At 32.5% G+C, this 16,391-nt stretch overlaps 2 protein-coding genes and 1 pseudogene across 3 annotated transcripts in view; 1 reads left to right on the plus strand and 2 right to left on the minus strand.

Moving 5' to 3' along the window:
- Positions 1–5,652: 5,652 nt before the first annotated feature.
- Positions 5,653–7,118, minus strand: LOC122609434 (protein FAR1-RELATED SEQUENCE 5-like). Its single transcript, XM_043782477.1, has 3 exons — positions 6,423–7,118; positions 6,144–6,380; positions 5,653–6,060 (listed from the first exon to the last, which is right to left on the minus strand). The coding sequence occupies exons 1-3, from the start codon at positions 7,116–7,118 to the stop codon at positions 5,653–5,655; spliced, it is 1,341 nt and encodes a 446-aa protein (XP_043638412.1).
- Positions 7,119–7,340: 222 nt separating this feature from the next.
- Positions 7,341–9,750, plus strand: LOC122609435 (annotated as a pseudogene).
- A 995-nt stretch (positions 9,751–10,745) lies between these two features.
- LOC122608730 overlaps positions 10,746–16,391 on the minus strand; it is a 14,302-nt gene continuing 8,656 nt past the window's right edge. The window contains exons 15-27 of one of the 2 annotated variants that reach the window (XM_043781823.1): positions 16,233–16,337; positions 16,064–16,153; positions 15,507–15,582; positions 15,315–15,411; positions 14,595–14,664; positions 14,333–14,512; positions 13,986–14,108; positions 13,824–13,907; positions 13,265–13,449; positions 12,606–12,744; positions 12,100–12,159; positions 11,615–11,719; positions 10,746–11,155 (exon numbers count right to left, since the gene is read on the minus strand). In XM_043781823.1, the coding sequence (XP_043637758.1) occupies positions 11,042–11,155; positions 11,615–11,719; positions 12,100–12,159; positions 12,606–12,744; positions 13,265–13,449; positions 13,824–13,907; positions 13,986–14,108; positions 14,333–14,512; positions 14,595–14,664; positions 15,315–15,411; positions 15,507–15,582; positions 16,064–16,153; positions 16,233–16,337 (1,428 nt within the window). In that variant the 3' untranslated portion in view covers positions 10,746–11,041. Of the gene's footprint in view, positions 11,156–11,614; positions 11,722–12,099; positions 12,160–12,605; positions 12,745–13,264; positions 13,450–13,823; positions 13,908–13,985; positions 14,109–14,332; positions 14,513–14,594; positions 14,665–15,314; positions 15,412–15,506; positions 15,583–16,063; positions 16,154–16,232; positions 16,338–16,391 lie in introns of those variants that run through there. The other variant, XM_043781824.1, reaches the window with a different exon arrangement.

The raw sequence follows: 16,391 nt of genomic DNA on the forward strand, positions 1-16,391 counted from the left end.
ATATTGGTTACGTGTTAAAAAACATATGGATACGGTACGGGCGTTGCCCTACATCCATTCTAAAGGGGTTGTCACCGGACACATATAGGAATGGTATGGATTTGATGGGCGGCGATCCAAGAAAAGGTGACGGTTGTTACGGTACGAGCTTTGCCCTTAATGCTCAGGGCAAAACTCTTAAAGATGATTTTCCAATGGTTCTTACGGTTCTCACCATATATGTGGTTCTCTTGATCCCTTCATTATATATATATATATATATATATATATATATATATATGAGAAAGTTAAATGTAGTACACTTAAAAAAAAGTACCAAGGGACAGATCTGGGCCGTCCGATCAGAATTTTGTACGCCTTAGATCAAAAGTCGCGCGGTATATTATCAGCATGTAGAAGGGTAAATCGGTAATTTTGTGTGCGCATATAAATTCGTTCCCCTCTCTCTTCAATCATTTTTCTCACAGTTTCTGAAATATCGTTCCCCTCTCTCTTCAATCATTTTACTCCGCCTTTGACTCCGCCTTTCCGCCGCCATTTCATCGTTCTTCTGATCAAATCATAGGGAAAAGGAAACATATTGCGCCTACTCGTAATTTTTTTGTCTAATATGATTTTAATTTATTCATAAATCATTTACTACTTGTTATTTCTATTATTAATTGCTTTTATTATTAGGTCGAAGTCAGAGATTGTTGGATTCAAATCGAAATCAGACGGTGATTGATACGAAGAAAAACAAACAAACGTCAACAGTTTCAGTTTCATCGTCTTCTTCAGCTCAAGCTTCTACTGGTTTTTCTTTTTCCATTTTATATTTTTTATTGAATTTTTTTTATATTATTTTGTATAACTTTGTTTAAAATATCAATAGATCTGATAGTTTTACTAAAGTTGTTGTATTTTTTTAAAATTTTTTTATATATTATTTATTTGTCCAAAATTATCGATTTTTAATTGGGTATACTTTTATAAAAAGTATCTGATTTTTAATCAAAATGTATCGATTACTACCAAATGTTAACTTAGAATTTAAAATGAAGTGGTTTATTATTTTTTTTTTAAATATAATTTTCGTTACTTACACATGTGTAAGTTAAGCGTTTTTATAACTTACATATATGTAAGTTAGATAAAATCATCTGTATTTGTCTTTTTATTTTATGTTACACTTTCATTGCATCTGTAATGCTATGTAAAAAATTTTGTTAAATGAAAGATTTCCTTAATTAAGTTTTTACGGTTATTTTTAAACTTGTTTGTTTTGTAATTTTATAGCGTTTATCATCTATCTAAATAAAGTTTTGTTATTATTCATCTTTTTAGGTAGAGGAGTAGAAAGATCTGCCCCTAATCATGATATGAATGAAGCAAATCATTCTGAATCTATTTCCGATGTTAATGAGGAAATGTTTGACTCAAATCATTCGGAACTTTCATGCAACTTAAATGAAGAAGACAAACAAGTAATATAATTGTTCACATTTAATTATAAAAAATTAAATGTATTTTCAATTTAACTTATTAATTTTTACAAATTTTTAATGTAGGTTTTTGTAGATTCATTAAATGAAGATTATGAGAAATTACGTATCTGTCATGAACAATATTATTCTAAGCTGAATTTGTGTTTATCTAAGTATCCCGGAAACCAATTTGTTATTGAAGTTGTCAATTCAGCCAAGAAGATATGGATTAAAGATTTTGAATTATACAAGAATACTTTGCGAAAAGAGTGTGAAAATGTAGATAAAGATGCAATGGTTGATCTTTTTATCCCTGTCTTTGTTGATAAGAATCATACTCGTGACGAGGTGCGTCAGCAGAAACAAGTGAATGAGGATAAGTTTGACTTAGCATTTGATCAAGGTTCTGCTGACAATGACGATATGCGTGACAAGCTGTATTCATCTGATTTTGATATCGATGATGTTGATTTTGACGTTGACTTATCTGTATCTTCAAAAGATGATATTCATGTCTGTAAAGTTGCTGTTCATGATGATGGTCAATCAGGCATTCTGAAAGAAGATCATATTGCACGTCCTATCCTTAGAAAATGTAGCAAATCTGTAATGTCAAAGGGCAAGGGTAAGGATGTTGAAGGTATTTCAGTTGGAGGTAAAGTTAGAGAGAAAGAAATTTTGAATCAGACAAGCCAAAAGAAATATTTTTCCAGAAGACTTGTGTATCTCTTCCAATTATTGATCTCAAAAGCAAGCCAACAGATACAGATTTAGAACTTTCGGAATCGATTTTTTTTGCTTCATCTACACCTCGGTAAGTATTAAAATAATATATAAATATAAATTTGGATTTCTGCTTTTCGTATTACTTCTTATTAATACATGTTTTCCATACGTAGTGATGTAATCTTCCTATGTGAAGCACTTTGTATTCCTCGTTACGCGTTTGAAAGCCTAGTTCCTGGTTGTCCGATACATCATGATCTTATTTATACCTGGGGTTTCTATCTTAACTATTTTGAAAAACTAAACAGCGTAGGATCAACAAAGAGGCTTTTTTTCCCAACAAATATCATGGTAAGTTTTTAAAACTTTCATTCATTATTGTAATCATCTTGGTAATTTTTAAATCTTTTCTCCTGCTTGTCCGATATATTTTTTTACAGTATGACCGAACAGATATATCTTGAGATGAAGTTATTTCACACTTGGATGAATTTTATATTAAACAAGAGATGAAGTTGTTTCTAATGTGTAAGGTTTTATTATATTATGAAATTCTTCTTTGGAATATAAATTAAAAGTAGTTTGTCCGATTTTGCTTTTTCAATATATGAATAGTAAATTAAAAAAGTAGATTTGTCGTATCAAAAAGTTTCAAAATGTGGTTCTGGTTGTTTTGTAACTACTATTCTCTACAGTCTTATAACTATAATTTGCTTGTTTGAAAATTTGCTATAAATTAGCATTCCTTCTTGCACTCATTCATTATATCTGAAAACTAACAACATGAAAATTACTATATAATTTAGGGTTATTTGCTGAAATAGTACCTGGACTATCCATCATATTACTGATTTCATACCTATAACTTTAAAATTACTCTCATCATACCCCAACTTATCAATTCTCCACACGGACGATACCTGACCTGACGGGCGTCAGTTTGGCCGTTAAGTTGGGGTATGACTACGGTAAATTTTAAAGTTTTAGGTATGAAACCAGTAATATAGTGGATAGTCCAGGTGTCATTTATGTAATTAACCATTATTATTATTATTATTATTATTATTATTATTATTATAATATTATTACTATAATTTCTTGTAAATCCTATTAATTTCTAATGGAAGTGATGTTTTTACTATTATTATTATTATTATTATTATTATTATTATTATTATTATTATTATTATTATTATTATTATTATTATTATGGTTGTTGTTGTTGTTGTTTTAATTACACAAAGTATTATTTAAGAATAAATAATTTTAAAAAGTACATTAATATTTTTTGTAAATATTTACTTTTATTTTATAAAAGAATACTTTATTTTTATAAAAAATATTGTAAATATTTAGTTTTTTTATTAAAAATTATTAATCAATCAAATTATAGATCGATGGTGATTTTATTTATTTCATATTTATTTAAAAAAAATAAGTAAATCGGAACCAGTACATTAATTTCATGTAAAACATTGATAAATGAACGTGAAGTCTTGAATGGATACCACCACATGGAGTTGATTAAATCTGTTTTGAGCTGATTCAAACGTTACATATTAGTTGAAATAAAAGTAAATATTTACGGTTCACCCCTTTAAAAAAGAAGATTGAAAAATATTTTTTATAAAAATAAAAACTTTGTACTAAAAATGATCTTTTATAAAAGAAAATATTATTTTATTAAAAAATAAATTTTATAAATAATAGTTTTTGAAATATTAATAGTTTTTATAAAAAATTAAATATTTACAACAATTTTTTTATAAAAATAAAGTATTCTTTTATATAATAAATATAAATATTTACAAAAAAAAATATCAATGTACTTTGTGTAATTAAAAAAACAACAACAACCATAATAATAATAATAATAATAATAATAATAATAATAATAATAATAATAATAATAATAATAATAATAATTACATAAATGATATCTGGACTATCCACCATAATACTGGTTTCATACCTAAAACTTTAAAATTTACAGTAGTCATACCCCAACTTAACGGCCAAACTGACGCCCGTCAGGTCAGGTATCATCCGAGTGGAGAATTGATAAGTTGGGGTATGATGAGAGTAATTTTAAAGTTATAGGTATGAAACCAGTAATATGGTGGATAGTCGAGGTACCATTTCAGTAAATAACTCTATAATTTATGCAAAATTTAAAAATGGAGAAAAACAAGGAAAAGGTTTTTTATGAAGAAATGGATTCAACAACTAGTAATTTTCAAACAAACTCAAGTAAGTTATTTTTGCTGTTTCATCTACTATTAATATTTAACTTATTTTTTCTTTCATTATTTGCTAAAACAAATATCTACAATTTTTAAACAATTGTTTTTTTTTTGTCAAAAGCGAGTAACCAAAAGAATCAATTTTTTTCAACCGAAAAAATAGATGCTTTCTATCTAGATGTTGTCCAAAAAATCAAAGAAAAAAGAATGTTTATGCAACATAGCTCAAAAGTAAAGAGACAAATACTTGAAGACATTGAAGCCGAAGAAGAAAGAGTTAAGTTAATGATTTCTCAAATTGGATCAAAGTATCGTTCAAGGGAGAATGAATTAAATCAAGAACTTTCTGATAAGGATAATCTCTTGAAGTCACTACAACTCTGCATCAAACTTCTTCAAGAAAAGGTTTCTTCTCTAGAAGAGAAGTGTAAACGTAGTTGAAATTAATAATTTTCTGATCATCTACAATGCTCTGATCTATTGCACTAAATGTTCTGTAAAAAAATGATCATAATGTGGTTTGTGTTGTGTTTTCTTTTTACTCATGTAATTTCCAATTTCAATAAAAATTGTCTCTTTAAATTTGGAATAAATATTGTATCTTAAAAAATTATCATAATGTGGTTTATTAAAATTGTATCTTTCATCCACCTATGTCTGTGATCATTATTAGAGGTGACAAACTCGACAGTTTAAATAACCGATCAAAAATACTTAGCTTAGTTACACGTAATGTACACATTCATCTACAACAAAAATTAAATTTACTTGTAATAGACAGCATAATACCCAGAATTTCCAGGTTCTTCAATGAGCCTTTCAAGTAATCAATTTACCATAGAAAATCATGAAATTTACGACAACTTGCAATGAAACATTTCATCGTTATAAATCAACTCTTTCAAACACAATTTAAAATCAATATTTTATCCAAATAATCACCAATGTACTTAGCAATGTATAAAAATAAATCAATTTAATTTATTTTACTGTTTTTTAAATCTTCGAAGAGTCTCTGCAACTGCCTTAGCTTTTTCTGCTTCTAGTTTCTTCTTCTCACAGTTTCTTTTGTCATGATTCGTCATCATGCCACAATTTGCACATTTTCTCTTTGGCTTCACATACTCTTCCATTGCGATTTCCTTTGAACTTGTCAATCTCGAATCTAAATGACTACCCTTGTAACTTATAAGTGCTGGATTTTCAACCTCTCTAGTTTATGGTTGTTCAACACCTAGGAAATCCAAAATAACTTCCTTTGTTTTCTTTGTTCTCGACCTTGAAACATTATCTTCAATCTCATTTTTCAGTTCCTTAACTTTATCAACAAGAGCATAAAGTTTTGCTTCATCTTTTGATAACATGCTAATACAATTCTCTACAATGAAATGCAACTCATTAGTAAGTTTCTCACTTTGTTCACTCGACTCACCATACCTTGTTCTTCTTGTACGCATTCCTGGTGGTACTAAATCCTTTCTCCACCTTCTAAGGATATATTTTTCAGGAATTTCTTCAATGTCTTTAGCTTTAAACATAAAAAATATGTGCCGACATAAGAATCCGTAACGTTCAAAAGTTAAGCAGCTGCATTGAACAGTATCTTCATCTTTGTTGATTAAAACCTTAAAGGAAAAAAAAGGCATATCAGCCTAATTAACAAGTAAATCATAAACATTTATTAATAAATAATTAGATATGGATGCACCTTAAATGTGTATATCCTTTTCACATGTTTATTTCCAGATGTGCAAGCAGTTGTTGAGTCATGAATTCCATCTTCAGGGTCTTCTTCATGCATAGTTATTATATCTTCAACAACCTCTTCATCGTCATCTTGTTTTCTTTTCTTTTTCATAGCAACTTTCTTCTCTAATATCTGCTTTATCTCCCTTTTCTCCTTAATAATAATGACTCCATTACTTCCCTCATCAGTAACACTTATCTAAGAACAATTATAAAGACACATTTTTATCTCTTCTTGAACCAACAGAAAGATTGTACGTGTGTACAACTTTGAAGCCTGCCTTTCAAATTCCAGTCCAGTTATAAATCGTGGTTGCTTGTTGTGTGATTGATGATCTAAAATATCCAATCTACTCCCTTGCCTCTCCATGGCAGATTCATACGACAACATAAAATGTATCAACGTTGCATTAGGGTTTGTGAAATTGTTGAAAAAAGAGTTTTCACTTTCAGAACGAGAAGTTGTTCTCATTAGACCTGACATCGCTAATTCTCTAAAGTATGCTGGTATCCATGTGCTTCTAATCTCAAACATGTGCTTAAACCATGCATCGTCTTCCAAGTTGAACTCTTTCATTATATCTTTCCATTTCCTCTCAAACCTTTCTGGACTTATTGATACATCCCAAACAATTTGGTTGAATTTCTTTTTGAAGTCTGTGTTTTCAAAAATCCTCTTGCTAACTTTTGATGACAGCTTTTGAGTTATATGCCACATGCAAAGCCTATGTCGTGAATTTGGGAAAACTGTTGCAACTGCTTTTTTCATTGCTACATCTTGATCTGTCATAACCATCCTAGGTTGTTCAACAAATGCTCCTAAGAATGCATTCAGTAACCATTCATAAGATTCTGCTGTCTCGTTGATTATCATTCCTGCTCCAATAGAAACTGACTTCTTGTGGTTGTCTATGGCTGTAAAAGGTACAAAAATCATGTTGTACCTGAAATTGTACATTTGATATAGTTTGTTAATGTTCATGAACTTCGAAGGAGTAATGGGTTACGCATGTGTAAATATAGCTTCATTGTTGGTTATATCACTTACACATGTGTAACTTGAACAAGTTACCCATGCTTAAGTTTGTAACTGTAATTGTATATGAACTAAAATCAAATTATACACAATATATATATATATATATATATAATAATGGGGATGAGCAGAAAAGGAAAGGAGGCAGCTGCGGCAATTGGAATTGAATTAGGAACAACCTACTTGTGTCTTGCCGTATGGAAGAATGACCGGGTTGAAATCATACCGAATGATCAAGGCAACAGAACAACACCTTCTTTTGTTGCTTTCACTCATGCAGATTGTCTCGTCGGCGATAGCGCCAAGAATCAACTTTCAATGAATCCTACCAACACCATATTTGGTCAGTACTACTCAAAATTCGTTACAATCATTAATTGTCTGAATCTAATATATATATAGACTAGAATCAAATATTTTTAATTGAATTTGCTAAGAATTAGAACTTTTATTTTTCCACTGTAGACTGCTATATATATAAAACTTGTATTTAGTGCATGAGAAGTTAACGCAGAGTATAATGATGTTTTTTTCCCTCTGCTTAATTAACCGGTCACATATGAACTTTGATGGTATAACGTGGTTTTTTCATATGTGAACGAATTTGTTCATACTATATGTCAATTAAATATGAATATCAACTTATAATTTAAAAGTTCTCATGGTTCTTTTAGTTCAACTGGTTATCACATAAACAATTTTTCATATATATATATATATATATATATATAAAATCTACGTCTTCATGCATCGTTGAAATTGGAAGGGTTATTTGGTCTGCGTATTGTAGTTATATTGGGCTAAACGGAATTTAAAACCGACTTATATATGGTCCTATATTGGGACATCACAAAAATAGCATGTTATTAACCTGTACATATGTCACAGATGCTAAAAGGTTGATTGGAAGGAATTACACTGATCCCGAAGTGCAACAAGACATTAAAATGTGGCCTTTTGAGGTCATACAAGGGCCCGGCGACGTGCCAAAGATTGTTGTCACCTACAAAGGTCAAGAGAAGGAATTCATGGCTGAAGAGATTTCATCTATGGTTCTTGGAAAAATGAAGAAAACGCGGAGGCCTACCTTGGGAAACTGTAAAAGATGTTGTCATAACGGTCCGGACATATTTTACCGAATCACAACGTCAAGCTACAAAGGATGCAGGCACTATTGCTGGTTTAAACGTCATCCGCATGATCAATGAGCCCACGGCTGCTGCCCTTACTTATGGACTGGACAATAAATTATCTGGTGATCAGGAGATTAATGTGCTCATCTTTGATTTGGGTGGTAGTACTTTTGATGTCTCTCTGTTGACCATTGATCAGAGAGGGGGTCATGAGTTTAAGGTGAAAGCGGTTTCTGGTGATACTCATTTGGGAGGTGAAGATTTTGATAACCTTATGCAGAGGTGGCTCAACAGTACTATGAGACTAGGCGATCGCTTTAGGCCCCCAAATTTCCAAGGCCTCAAAATCTTGTATATTAGACTTAGTGTTTGAATTTTGGATTAAGTATCATTATATAATTTGCATTGCAGTAACGCTTTTTTGATTTTTGCATCAACATCTGCATATTTTTTTATTACTTGTAGTTCAATAACAAAAGACGAGCTACTTTTTTTTTGTTTACTTTAGTTTATATGGTAATGAACTAGGCCCCCAAAATTAATCTCGTTTGAGGCCTCTAAAAACCTTAAGCCGCCACTGACCTCATGGTGGATCATTGTGCTCACTACTTCAAAAGGAGATGGAAAAGGGACTTGACAGGGAACCGAAGAGCATTGGGGAGGTTGAGAGCTTCTTGTGAAAAAGCAAAAAGGATTCTCACATCCACCACCGAGACGTCCATCGAATTGGACTGCCTTCATGAGGGGATTGATTTTTCTATGAAATTCACTCGAGCTAAATTTGAAAATCTCAACATGAGCATGTTCAACAGCTGCATCCAGACTGTTGACAAGTGTTTAAAGGATGCAGGGATGGAAAAATCAGAGGTAGATGAGATTGTTCTAGTTGGTGGATCGACTAGGATTCCTATGGTCCAGAGTATGTTGCAGGAATATTTTGATGGCAAACAGCTTTGCAAGAGTGTTAATGCTGATGAGGCTGTTGCGTATGGTGCATCCATTATGGCTGCAAAGTTAAATGGTCTCAGCTCATGTGTTCGTGACTTGGTGCTCGTGGACGTCACTCCTTTGTCCCTCGGTGTTGGGCTATATGGAGATGAATTTCTCGTTATGATCCCGCGCAACACTCCAATATTTACTACGCATGCCTCTTATCTCAGTACATATTCGACTATCAATCTTCTATAAGGGTTCCAGTGTATCAAGGTGAAAGAGCCAGAGCTTCGGATAACCATTCTTTGGGAAAGTATTCAATTGGAGTTCCACCTGCTCCCAAAGGAGTTTCAGAAATCTGGACTTGCTTTGATATAGATGTTGATGGTCTGCTCACAGTCATGTCTAAGATAGAATGTTTGGGTGTTCGATCTTGTATTCTACTTGTATATAAAATATGTGTTTGAGATGCTAAAAGAACCTATATGAAAAAAATAAAAAAACACACAGATGAAAACAGCTATATAAACTTATAGATATAGCAACATAAGTAGTATTGCTTACACATGTGTAAGTTATAGCTAAATATGTGACATTAGATAACTTACACATGTGTAACTTGTTTAATAGTTGAATGTCAAATATCAGAATCCTTGACCAGATGAAAACTAAACACAGATGGGTTATAAATTTCTTATCAAATTGAAGTTAATGTATAAAAAAAATGTATAATAAAAACTATCTAATTAGAAATGCTTGTTACAAAAACACAAATTATTGTATGTAATTCGAAAATAATATACATTAAAAATAAAAAAATAAAGAAAATTACTTGATTCAGACGGCGCATTGTTGGCGTTTGAATTAACTTATTCATCAGCATTTGTAATCTGATTTGTCTCCATTTTTTATTCTGATTGTAGTAGATCGGAAAAAGTAATTAGGGTTTATCGGAAAATTGAAGATTCAGAAATCTAAATCAAAACGAAATTAAAGGAAGAAGAAGGTTCGTTTTAGGTCAAACAATGTCGCCGGTTCTTTGATTTCTGGTTAGATGTTGACATTACGTCGGAATCAATGGCCGTCATGTTGTTGTGGTGGCGGAAGTAGGTGGTGGTCGAAGAAGGAAAACTCGTCGCGTGGTTTATATGTAGCTGGGAGGAAAAAGACGGTAAATTTACTATTTTACCCCTCCGCGTCTTTTTTTCTTGATCTTCAGATCAAATGATCTGACGGCCCAGATCTGTCCCCTTGTACTTTTTTAAGTGGTTGTACCTTGTTTAGCCGACCCCTATATATATATATATATATCCAAGTATCCAACATACAACATAGGTCTAACCAAATACAAAATTTCGTCTAACCTGAAACTCAACTTTATAACAGGATGATGTATAAGGGCAAGCACAAGTCAAAGCTATCTACATACATGCAATGCCACAGAAGAATATGAACAGTAGACTTCAACAATCATGATGTATCTTAGTTGGTCTATACAAGCATATAAATTATTTAACAATAGCAAATAATCTTAAACTAAATATATGTTACACATGGGGTCGATGCAAAAGTTAAATTAAAAAAAAAAACTCTTCAGCGTTGACCTGCAACGGAATTTCCATTGATACAGGTCCTTTGTATATCAGGATGGGATTTTATGAAAGAAAAACTAATCAGCATCGACGGATCTCTTATCCCACACTAACTGTAATAAAATAAAAATAAACAAAGGGGACGGCTATACACTTAATACACTGTCTACATGAAGTAGCTGAGAAGTTTTTTCTTCCTGGATCCACCTTCACCATATAGTTCATTCCATTGGAGAAGCTCATTCATATTTGCAGACTCTGTTGACACACTTGCACATACCTGTTGCATGATATAGTCATTAGAGTGTGACTTCCGATCAATTTACCGAATGAGTTCTTTATCTCAAAGGTGTCAAATTTTAGAATATATAGTAAAAAGGCGAGCAGAACAAACATGTTGAAAGACTATGTTTAATATATACATTATTTTTCAATCAAGATTAACCCATTAACTATTGTAATACTCCGTAACTATTTTTCAATCACGATTAACCCATTAATTATTTGCAGAAAATTGACAAAGGAAAAATTGAGTTCAACCTAACCCACCCAATTCAACGCGTCCCAAATCAGTCCCTCATGCTAATCTTGCCACCTCTACTGTTAGCATTTGCATGCTCAATTTTACCAATTTACTAAATGTTTAAAAACTACACGTATTGTAACAACTTGTATGCAACACTGCACGTGTCATAACATCTGTACATGTTACACTTCGTAGTTATATGTTAATATATACCTGATCATGTGCATACTTAAAATCATCCAAACTTAGAGGACGGACATCCGCACTATCATGCAAAGGAGGCAATGGTCTATTTTCTTCCAATGCCAAAGCTTTCTCCTGCATAACTCGAATATTTAGATAATAAAAAACAGCAAAACTCACATCACCTGAATTACCAAATTATATACAATACATTTTAAACTAAATTTTATTCTACAATGTAACAAAAATGCATGAGACAGGGATTGATAACAGATTAACAGGCAATGTGGGTTATAACTATTAAAATATTAAATATGACTAAAAAAACTAGTGTTAAATAATACTATAAGTTAAGATCTTTAAATAAGACTTTAAGATTCTGTAAAGCCATCTGAACCATCCCATTTTTACATTTTTTTCCCAAGAGCTGAAAAACCCAAAATCACCCATTTCTATAAGAAAGGTTTAATTTGCTTAAATTAAAGACATGATATATAGGATTCGAGGTAAGGAACCTTTTTTTCCTTCTCCAAAAGTTCTCTTATTGGACAGTGAGCCGCCGTCACGCAAAGATTCTGAAAAAGATAGCCAATTTATCGGAAACATAGATATATGTGCGTGTGTTTGTATACATGTGTGTCTAGGGCTGTGAACGACCAGAACAATTATGAACGGTTCGTGAAATTGTTAGGCGCGAAGTTCTTTAATGTTGGTTAAGTTGCTCGTTTATAATTTTCTTTGTTTGATAAAAGAATAATATAAATGAGAAACAACATCATACAAATTTTAAATATTGTAAATTTGTGTATTTATACTCTTGTAAACGTGTATTTATACTCTTGTAAACAAGTATTTTCTTAATAAACAAGTATCTCTTCGTTTATTGTTCGTTCACTTAAACTTGAACAAACAAACATAAGCAAGGTCTGTTCGTATTTGTCTACAACCCTATGTGTAGCAAAAAAAAATGAAAAGGGAAGAAATGAATAGAACAGAGTCTAGCAAAATAAGAAAGCAAGACCTTCAAATCACTTCCCGAGTACCCATCAGTCATACTAGCTACTGCTTCAAGGTCGACATCAGGTGATAAATCCTCTTTTGCCAATATAACTCGAAGAATTTTATCCCTGTTTGGGGCATCGGGTAGATTCACCATCAACCTGCAAAGAAGACAACAGTTTGGTGAGTCAAATACAGGAACATATCAAACAGTTCCGCTTTTGACAATACCCAAAACTAGTGATAGACTGATAGCAACTAGCAAGTTAAAAAGCAATAAAAGGTAGGTTACGAAAAACCGTGTAGATGGGTCAAAGAGTCCAAAAAAGTCCAAACGAATTGAAAGACCTTCTTAGTGTAATTTTTAAGGAATTACGACCTCCAACTTATAGCCAAACTAATATGACCTTTTTAATCATATTTGACAGATAAGTGCCTAAATCGATTAAAAGTTCAGAAAGGTGTCATTGTCAACCAATCAGACATGATCCTTACTTTATACCACCAATCCACCATATTGACAGGCATCCAAGCCCCAACTTTGTGACATCTACTAAGAAATAAAGTGCACCATATTAAGTGACATAAGAATTGATTTCATTACTGCGCATCATATCTCAAAAGTACACTTAATTTTTTTTTTTTCACGAGACGACGCAAAGAATTTGCAAGATATGGTACCTGCGAGGTAGTCTCCTGATTACAGCTTCATCGAGATCAAAAGGTCTATTTGTTGCACCTAGTACAAGTACACGTTCTTTATCCTTTGTACGTAGGCCATCCCAATTAACCATAAACTCGTTTTTCATTTTACGCATTGCTTCATGTTCACTGGGATTTTCACGTCTTCCCAACATGCTGTCCACCTGTCACATATATAATATAATATTAAAAAAGAGAAATGTATGCAAATAAATTGCATGAAAAATCGAAAATTCATAGCAATAGAAAATAGACAGTTATAGGACTGTTCATAATGGGCATGTGGCATTCATTCAACTTGGGGCAATTTCACCAGCACTTTCTGTCCGAAATTTTAAAACTATTTTACAAATGACAAATAAAAGTAAAGCCACAAGAATATATTATTTCAATAAACGACAAATTGACCCAATGTAATCTAGTAAGAAACTCCCTAATAAAATGTCAAGTAGCATCTATAAGATGATCACACTCCAGTAAAAGCCATTAAAAAGACAATAATATAGATAGTTGAAAGCACTTGTTAATATGTACTAACCTCATCAACAAAAATAACACTAGGAGAGATTTTACTAGCAAGGCTGAAAACTGCTTTGACATACTTTTCTCCTTCACCAAACCACTATAAACAGAAGCATCATGAGGATCAATTGCCTTCTACTAACAAAAAAGGACTTATAAAGTATCATGAGTGAAATACCTTTGAAGTTATGCTTGACATTGATATGTTGATAAAATTTGCGCCCGCTTCAGTTGCAACAGCTTTTGCAAGCATTGTTTTTCCGGTACCAGGGGGGCCAAAGAGCAAGATTCCTTTACAAGGCTGGAAAACGGCTTTTTTGTCAGATTACACTGTATAAATACGGTAATGACTCGAGAAGTATTATACATTAGAAACTTTGTCTGCGAATTTTGACACAACCGAATTTCTTTGTTTTTACCCGACTGGCCAGTTAAAGAAAAAAACTTAACCCACTAATTTATAAGCAAACGGGCAAAAAAAGATACAACCTCAAAAATAAACTATATTAAATGTGTGCCTTTTACCTTCGTTAACTGCCCTTTACAAAACAATTCAGGCCTCTGAAGAGGTAGCATAACTAATTCCTTTAAAGTGTCTTTAACAGATTCTAAGGCTCCAATATCCTCGAACGTTACACCAAGCTCACTCGGGGGAATGACTTCAGCAAGGAGTCTCTTTTCAAATTCGTTTTCAGTGACCACATCCTAAGTATCACAGGATACCTTCATAAGTAACTAAATAAATTACATAACCGGAATGATCGAAAGATGCATGCTTAACCATCACCTTTAGCGTCTTCTTAGAACTTTTATTCTCATTTAGAGTACCTTGCAGTATATTGATCCCATACTCGATGCTACAATCCACAACATAGAGTGCACAAGTATTAATTATAGAGTAGGACGGATCAGGGGTAGGGTTCTTTCACAATAATGCTTATAAACAGGTTGAATGCTACCGCAGATAAACTGTGACAATTTGAGTGCATCCACGGAAATCAAAAAGCAAGAAGACGAATGACCTCACTTGATAACAAACGTTTAGGAATGTGAACTACATATACTTAGGGGTATATGAATAGACTATAATTCTGATACGACTATGGTATTAAAAGTTACATAAAAAGAGATATGTAACCCCAGAATATCAATCAACTAAATATAACTGGATAATGATTCCTGACTTGATGGCTATTATTATCACAATATCACAGAGGTGTCCCCTGGAACTGGTTATATAATATAAATAAAGATTCAAAGAACAAGATAATATATTAAGGGGGGTTTTAGATGAGTTTTTAATACTGATTATTAGAACCTGTTTAGTCCATTTCACAAGACGTGTCTACGTTTTCACATTACGATATCCTTTTTGGTTAATTCATGAACTAATTCTTACAACCTTGCATGTTGTTGTCAAACTTCAAACAGCAAAAGCACATCAAAACACCAACTTATCAGCAAAAAGATGAGAAAGTAAACATCCATATACAAGCAAGAGTAATACCTTTCATTAGAAATCACAGGTTTAGCATCCTTTGTCGAAGCTTCGTAATTCTGCATAAAGTGATGACTCAAAGCCCAGCCAATAACTTTCTCAGCACCTAATAACATCCAAAAAGAGTGAAATTTAGTCAAATGGTATACAAGTCAAATAATATCTAGGCGAAAATCAAAAAAAAAAAAGAGAGAGGCGCACTTTCATTTGTCAGTGTTTGATCTTTTATGCACAGTGCATCAAGATTGGAGCAATCAAGACCAACTCGGGTTAAAACCTGAAATGAAATTGGGAGCAAAACCCAACCAAAATAAAAAAGTGTCATGCATTTTGCTATACAAACTGGAGATCTAGTATAAACTGACCACATACATTCCAGGTAATCAGAAATGCTTTAAGAGTCCATAAAGTAAAAGTGTAAAACTTCAAAAAACCCATAAGATCGCACAACCATCGCTCCATCAGATAGAGGTAGCATAAATGAATAGGTCGGCAATTGGTACAAATAGAAACAGACAACTTTATATACAAACTGAGTAGACCCAAACACCCAGGTAAAAACTTTTAAGAACTTTGGTGGATAATTAACCAGATACTTTGTGACAATTTATATTATGCTGATAGTAACCTAATAAAGTGAGTATTGTCACTCTGCCAGCCCATTCACAAGACGGCTCTTTTTCGCACCATGAAACCAAATACAAAGTGAGATTTGTGATATCAAATTGACTAGAGAAACACAACGGAGTGATACTCACCGCACGGATGCTGACAATGTTCGATTGTGATTTCAGTGTCTCTGTATCTCGATCCAGCTGTTGCTTCCACTCTGAAAGCAGAGCCTCATCCTGCCAAAAACAAATAACTAAGGTCTATAAACATTAATGAGATCAAAGAATCAAAATGAAATAAGTGGCTTTCCCTTACCTGTGGCGTCTGTATAGTCACTTTGTTTGGGAAAAGACGGGTGAGGTGCTTCATCGCTTTGGGGGTTTCTTTGCTTCGATCATGCATTCTACCCAATCCACTATCCTGAAATATAATTTACCCACTATTATGTAAAATATTCTGATTAAGTCACTTAAG

Source organism: Erigeron canadensis, chromosome 7 (assembly GCF_010389155.1).
Source record: "Erigeron canadensis isolate Cc75 chromosome 7, C_canadensis_v1, whole genome shotgun sequence".
Taxonomy (NCBI): Eukaryota; Viridiplantae; Streptophyta; class Magnoliopsida; order Asterales; family Asteraceae; genus Erigeron; species Erigeron canadensis.

Bases quoted from the DNA above. Each gene is read 5' to 3' on its own strand.
- LOC122609434 (XM_043782477.1), bottom strand. From the start codon at position 7,118: ATGATTTTTGTACCTTTTACAGCCATAGACAACCACAAGAAGTCAGTT. The intron at 6,381-6,422 runs GTTCAAGAAGAG...AATTGTTCTTAG, and splicing joins CACGTACAATCTTTCTGTTG to ATAAGTGTTACTGATGAGGG. The intron at 6,061-6,143 runs GTGCATCCATAT...TTTTCCTTTAAG, and splicing joins AAAGGATATACACATTTAAG to GTTTTAATCAACAAAGATGA.